This window comes from Eurypyga helias, unplaced genomic scaffold (genome assembly GCF_000690775.1).
Source record: "Eurypyga helias isolate BGI_N326 unplaced genomic scaffold, ASM69077v1 scaffold42104, whole genome shotgun sequence".
Taxonomy (NCBI): Eukaryota; Metazoa; Chordata; class Aves; order Eurypygiformes; family Eurypygidae; genus Eurypyga; species Eurypyga helias.
The window spans coordinates 1-7,283 of NW_010248901.1; the positions used below are offsets into that span (position 1 = coordinate 1).

At 49.7% G+C, this 7,283-nt stretch overlaps 1 protein-coding gene across 1 annotated transcript; it reads right to left on the bottom strand.

Annotated features, from left to right (window-relative positions):
* Positions 1-2: 2 nt before the first annotated feature.
* COQ9 (coenzyme Q9) lies at positions 3-6,993 on the bottom strand (the record flags this gene model as incomplete). Its single annotated transcript, XM_010151205.1, has 8 exons — positions 3-65; positions 1,494-1,547; positions 1,960-2,115; positions 3,985-4,089; positions 5,239-5,323; positions 5,594-5,736; positions 6,098-6,233; positions 6,822-6,993. Coding segments are annotated over 8 exons (887 nt in total), but the record flags the coding sequence as incomplete, so codon positions are not given.
* Positions 6,994-7,283: the final 290 nt, after the last annotated feature.

Below are 7,283 nucleotides of genomic sequence, written 5' to 3' on the forward strand. Positions count from 1 at the left end.
TCCTCGCTCCTGAGCCGCCGGCTCCCGCCTCACCGGCGCTGGTTCAGCCCCGTCAGGTTCTTGAGCTGCGGGGGAGAGGGAGAAGGGGGTTAAGTGCCGCTGTCCCGGGGAGGAGACGCCGCGCTCCCCGCGGCACGGAGCCCTTTGCCCACCCCCGGGGGTTTCGGTCCGTCCCCAGCAGAGCCCGCGGGTGCAGGGGTGACGAGGCGGGGGTGACAGGCACCATTCGCGGCCGGAGGGCAAGTGGGGTGGAGAAAAATCACCCCGGATCCAGCCACAGGCATCCCTCCGGCCCGGACGCGCTCTCCAGGTCAGCGGGTTTCAGCCCGGTTTTATTTCTGCAGCCACACAGCCCCCAGCAGTGAATTTGGGCCTTTGAGGCATCCAGCTTGCTCGTCTGTTTTGCAGAGGCCTGGAGAGCTCAGCACAGGTGTCCAGCACCCTCGGATGCAGGTGTCCCTAACAGATAACCTACTGGGATGATTCTGCCCTAAAACCAGCTGGCCACAGCCCACCCCCTTCAGAAGCGGTCTAGTTCCTCCTGACCATCTGCCAGACGGAACATCCGGCTCTGGGCATCTCAGACCCAAACCGCAGGGATGCAGTCTGCAGAGCATCGTGGCGATGGCCAAGAGCAGAGAGCATGGGGACTGTTCTAGTGGAGGATCCTTTTGGCATACGCAGGTGTGAAAGCAGAAATAGGCTGAGAAATGCTAAAGGTGAAATGATTCTGCCATAACTGCAGGGGGAAGGAGGTGGGAGAAAGTCTTGAGAGCTGCTTCATACAGTAACGATTATTTCTAACTTATGTTCCAGCCTGTTTGTCCTGTACTGGTAAGAACAAGGAAAATTAATTTCTGGTATCCACGAAATCACTTCGCTGCTGAATTCAATGGGAGTTGACCAACAACAGAATCACGGGGAGGCCCGGAAGCCCTTCAAAAATCATTCCTGGGGACACAAAGGACTGTTTTGTATCCCAGAGGAGGTGCAGCTCCCCCTGCACGGGCACAACGCAGTGCAGGCTTCTAGCGAGAGGTGAATGGATTCTTGGAAGGACACTGCAGTCAACTGCAACAGCTTGAGGAAGTCACCCTGCTGCGGCCCAGGGACAGATGCTGCCTCCTGCACGTCCATGGGGGCATGGACCTTCCGTCAAGAGCTCCAGTGCAGGGACTAGCAGAGGAAAAGGCCTTGTGACAAGCAACGGAGAACACTTGTATTTATTCTGATTGCCTGTCTCTCATCCCTAAAGCTCACCCTGCAGCTTCAGACTTACTTTTTAATGCTCTATTATAAGTTCTTTCACGACAAAATGGTGAACTAACCCCAAATGACCCAGAAAATCATCCTTACATGTAGTTAAGTTATGAAATGCAATTCTTTTTCATGCTGTCCTCTAGATTTGGGAGGAAAAACACGCTGACCTTCAGCGTGGAAGGGAACAGAAACAGTTTTGCCCTCATAACCCTGCTGGTTTCAGCATTACTTACAGTAACAGCAGCTCCCATCAGGCCCTGGACAACTGCTTCTCCGGTTGACTGTACCTAGGAGACACAAGGAGAACACAACCTTTTCCTTTCTTCTGCAATTACACTTGTGGCCACCCAAGCAGAGACATAGTACCCGACAAACATGTATTTGCTATAGAAAGGTGCTGACAGAAGCCAAACACTGCAGACAAATGATAGCCAGACATAAGAAACATGGAAGAGATTTCCTAGGAATCTATGTCTCCCAGCCGTTGGGCTGGGCTGGCGCAGAGGGCACCTACGTGTCGTTTCACTAGAAGGTACAGAACCGTTTATTGCTGTTGAACCACCAGCATTTCTGCAGCGCCCCGCCGGTGCCCGGTGCGCTCTCAGCAGATGCGTGGTCTGTGTGATCGAAACGCCAGGTCTGTCTGCGCGTGCCTGGGGAGACGGGGGACGCCGCATGTATACTGTGCCATGCCGTTACCTGATTAGCTGTATTGCCCATGCTCATGGCATCAGCTACTCTGTTTTCCAGGAAGCGCCAAGTGTCCTCGAAGTCAGGGGATGAATCCTGCATCATCACCAGTTCGGTGGTGTTGTAGATGCCAGTGAGCACAGCCCGACGAGTGTACCAGTTAAACTGCGAGGGCATGAAACAGAGAGAAAGGTGTGACCTGAACGCAGATGCAAGAACGCAGATCGCAAAAGCAGGTCGGAGGATGGCAAAGGAAAACACCATGGCATGCTCCTTCCCCACTGAACTATGTAGCTCGTCCCTGAGATGCAGCAGGCCGCGAGCCAACACCAACACCTGACAGCACAGCTGCTCCCTTGGCAGCAGACAGAGGTCACAAGGGCTGTGTCTAACACTGCTCAACAAAGGCCTCACCGCCTGCCTCTGGTTGCGGGCAGGCACCTGGAACAGACAGCAAGGAACGCTCCCTTGCCCAGCTAGCCTCTGCGCATGGGGCAAGCGTTCACCTCTGCTTTACAGGCGACGCAAGGCTCCGGTTCTGCATCTGGTGAGATGAGAAACGGCTGTATTTAGTCCTGAACCCGAGCTGCAGTTCGCAGCAGGTACAAGCACAAAGAAAGGGAAGGAACAGAGGACAGAACTGCACAGAAATACACCTTTCCCAGATCCTACCACTGAAATACCAGTACTGCCTGCTGAGTCACAAAATCCATCGGTGCACCACTGGCAGCAGTGCTGCAGGATGCGTTACGACAGGTTACACCATGTAGAGAGGCACAGGTAAACGCTTCAATTTTTCCAGTTGCACTTTGCAGACAAAATATATAAACATTTTTAAAAACGAGTTTTCAACCTCATTATTAAACTATTTGGGTACCTGGAAAAAACACTGGTTGCTCCAATACAGAGCAATGGAGAAAGGAAAACACTGGCCTTGATTTTGAAAACAACAGTTGGCTGGAAAGCTCTGTCTGCAGCACGACTTGCAAACTCTGATGAGGGGAGAGATAATGAGGGATGCTGCCACTTGCACCTGGATCGCTCAGGTTCCTGAGACCAAACTCTTTCTCTTGATTCTCCTTCTGCTCCAGAAAAACACCTGACAGGGTCTCTGAGGCATGGCCTTACTGTACCTAGCTCCTGGGGCTGTGAAGAGGGCTCCACTGCGAGGGACATGAAACCCCTTTACTGGGAAAGAGCGTGTGGGCTCACCGCCACAGCTTCCCAAGAAAACTCCTGCAGCCAGTCAGAAGGTGCAAATAAAAGGCAACTTCAGAACCTCTCCCCACTCTCTGCGTCGGTGAGGAGGCCTCAGGAACAGCAGGCACTGACTCTGACGTGTCCATTTGACTTTCATTCAGTTCTCTTCTGGTTTATTCCTTTCATTTTTCTGTCATCTTATTTATTTTTCACTGCAGTAGCTTCTCTTTTATACTCGGATAAAAGAAGCTTATTAAAGTAGTTTGTTAAAATGGTTCATCTAGCTTTTCCCATCTCTCTCAACATCTATATGAATTGAAGTCATTTATTAATTGCTTTAATTAAGGTTATAATTTTCTTTTATTTCCTGCCAGAAAGATGAAAGCTTTAATAAGCTACTGGTATTTTTAGGTAGGTTCTTGAAAGGTTTTCAAGTCACATCTGTAGATGCTACTCCTGGTGGAAGAGACAGCTGCTTCAAGAGAGACACGCTGCTTGCTCACTGGATACTGGATCAACTTCTTAGTCTCAAAATCTCAACAATTTTGTCTGTGTCTTCAAAAGGCAAAAGAGCCCTTAAAAGAGTCTAGGAAAGTAGGTCCTTTTAATTTTCACTAATCCCACTGGAACTAATTTGCATTTAGTCCCATTGGCTCCTAAATCTCTTTGGCAATTAGGCTGATGCTTATAAGGACCCTTGGGTGCTTCTGAAAACATCTTCCTCATCCAACGAACGGATCGTTTCAAGGGATTTGTGGCCCGACGCCTACTTCAGCCTGTCATTTGAGGTGCCGAGGGGTAGAACCATCCAGTCTGCAAAGCACAAAGACTTACGTCTGTGGACTGGTCTCCAGCATAGTGCCATATATCATCGATCATGCTGGTGAGGAGGTTGAGGCTGGAAGGGATGTTATGCGGGAGCAACAGGATGCTCAGAGCCTGCGAAGGAAATACACGGATAAATGGGAGAGTCAAAGAGAGAAGGACATAGCATTAAAGCAGACCAACAACGCTCTGCTCTGTTATCTTTTCCCTGTTGCTGATGACTTGCCTCCAGTGACAAGTCCTCCCAGCTCTTTTCAGCTAGCACCAGTCTTTCCAAGTAGCAGGATTTGCAGGGAATGTACAGTGTGACAGCTGAGCTCAGCCTGTACTGGAGCCCAAAGCTCCCCACTCAGCTTGAACGCCACTGTGTTGTCTCTCCAGGCACAGAAACCCAGCACGGGCTGAGCTGCCTCACCCTTGTGCTGTGCCCCTACAGGAAGGGAGTCAAATCTCTCATTTCTCTGAGTCTAACTTTGAACTCAAAGCAGCTACCAAGGGCAGCACAGCCAGCGTAATGGCCCTGCTGGCATCCTGCAGCCTTTGAACGTAATAACACAATGCCAGGAGAGGCACAAACCGCCCACATTCTTCACAAAACAAGTTATGCTAATCTGGAACAAAACCAGGAGTCCCATCTTCTCTCCCCGCAAGAAGATCTGCATTCAGCTGCCCAGAGGCCAGCGGTGACTCTGGACAACAGAGGCTGACTTCACAGCCCACGTCTGGGAACTTTTTGCTTGTTGCTGAGGCCACAATTCCGTTTCCCTTCCCACCCTGGGAATAAAGGCTTGAGACTTCAAGCTGAAATTTGAAGCATGGGGCCCTCTCAGTTCACAGATCCAACCTCAGGTTGCCAAGGGTTTGTCCTTCGCACACCAGGCAGGCAGTTTCTTGCCACAAAGCAGTAGTTCTGCATTTCCAGGCATCGGGTGATACTGGTGCAACCGGAGCAATGCTGCAAGGAGCCTGACTTGCAGTGACACTGCAAACAGGGCTGAGCAGAGACCTGGGTCATCCCCTGGCATGGGTGGAGTGAATGATGGAGGTTTGCCTTTCTGGAACAGCAAGAAATAGCAGTTCTAAGGACACCTTTAACTGCCTTCTTCCAAGGGTGCTCTCCTCTTGAAGAGTATGAATCATTTGAAACCAGGGAGGGTTTCATTTACAACCTTGAACTGTTCCGGTGGAGAGACGATGCCGAAGGCCACGGAGTGTTTAAAATACACACAGAAAAAGAGACAAATCTTGATACTCATTTTATACCTGGGGCCATTTCTCAATATATGGAATCAGCATCCTCAGCCTGGCTTCCACAGCGTCTCTCAGGAACTGATCTGTAGGCTTCTTCCTGGGTGAGGAAAACAAAATACAAATGTGAAGAACATCCATGTTAAAAGTCAATTCTGAACTTGAAAGATTGTTATCTTGCCTACCTCAGCAGTAGATATGCAAAATATTATGTATCCTTCACGCCTCTGGTCTAACTCTATCTGGGAAGGTGGTTTTACTTAGGTAAATTACATTTTTTACTTAAAGTGTCCATGTCCCCGACGGCCTCTCTGCCTACCCAGTCCCCAGAGTCTGCCAAGGAAAGTGTCTTTTCATACCCAATACTCACTCTGCTTCACCCAGCTGCACTAGTTTTTGTTCCTGCTCCAGCAGCTCAGATAGCTTGGTGTTGCATTGAGACACAAAGTGCAGGATCAGTTCGCTGCCGTCACTGTGAAACATCCCTGCGGCAGCAACAGAGAGACCCAGGGTCTGCAGGGAAGAAGGGAGAAGCACAGACTGGGTCGTACACTACTAAGCAAGATCCAACAAGGAAATACATTGTGTTTATTTTGTGAACCAAGTTAGATGAATTTAAACAAAGCAATGCTGCATTAAAAATCACCTCCTATACGTGTTTTTCTCTCTTTAGGACCACTACTCTGCATCGTGCCTTAGTTTAACTCTGACGGGGTTATCCTGTAGTAACTGGGATGCATTTCTGCCCGGTACCATTTTCTGACTAGGGTGTGCATCGCCCAAGAGTATGTGGGGGAAGCATGCAGGCCTGGCTGTCTTTGGACTTCAGCTCCATCCAGTTTTCAACTGGTTTGTTGCTTCTCTCCCCACATACCTTGGCTCCCTCTGCAATGGCTTCTGCAGTCCAGCCATGTTCAGGCACAAACTCCAGCGCCGCTGTGAGGATTCGATGCTGCAGCTGCTCCTCGCTCTCATAGTCCTCAGACTGCTGGCCGCCCTGGCCAGTGTAACTATGAGAAGGTATTGTTACAGTGAGGGGAATGTCACCATCAAACATCAGCAACCTGGACTCTGCCACCGCTGCGTGCAGGCACGCTTTGAGATCTGCTTAATATAAATCTCACTTCCTCCTGTAAAATCCTTCCCTTTCTAGAAAAAGGATTCTTAGCAAACCTTTGCCATGAGAAGAGAGAAAAATAAGGGAGGGCTCAATCTAGGGGCCTGCCTGGAGACCCATCAGCCTCCGATCCCACTTCCTTTAAAAAAACAGCTAAACTATAAGCTTTTCCAGTGGAAGCTTTATAGTTACAGGCATATGGACAGCATATTGTCCTACTTTGTGTAGATTTACACAAAAATCCAGAAGCGAGGGCTTGCACTCTGCAGACCAGAGGTTCCCCCTTGAAAGCAAGTCCCATCCTGTCTCCACGGCAGACTGGAATTTGCACTGTCACAGCAAACCAGCTCTCCAGCTGCTGAAGTTTGAGGCTCCATTAACCCTGGATCTTTTTATCTCCCAGCTTCAGACATGAGTTTCAGGAAAGCAAAATTTCCTGACCCCGCTGTCAGGAAATAGCTACAAACACCTAGTGAGTTACCTGGAGTGAGGGCCCTGAGGTTCCTGTTCAGGCTGGTGATCGGTTGGATGTGAATCGAACTGGTGCTCAGAGGAAGATGTCAATGGCTCCTTTTTCTGCTCATCAGAGACTCTCCTCAGCACGGCCGAGGCCTGGAGAGCACGCTGTGGTGGGGAAAGCTGGCACCTGACCGCTGAAAGGGAAACCAAGAGTCAGATGTCTCCTTCCAACAACAGGAAGCACAGGAAATTAAGGTGAAGAAGACAGTTGTGGTAAACACAGATGAAAAGAACAGAAATTTGTAGAGACGGACTTTTTTTACACTTCCAAGAAGAGTCCCTCTCAGCCCACCTCATATACTTGATGCAAATAAAGTGAAAAACATTGTTGTGAGGAAAAGAACCACGCGGATGGCACGTATCGCAAAAAGAAAGGGGTTTCCCAATCTTGTGCTGGAAACCAGGCACACAAAAGTTGGAATGC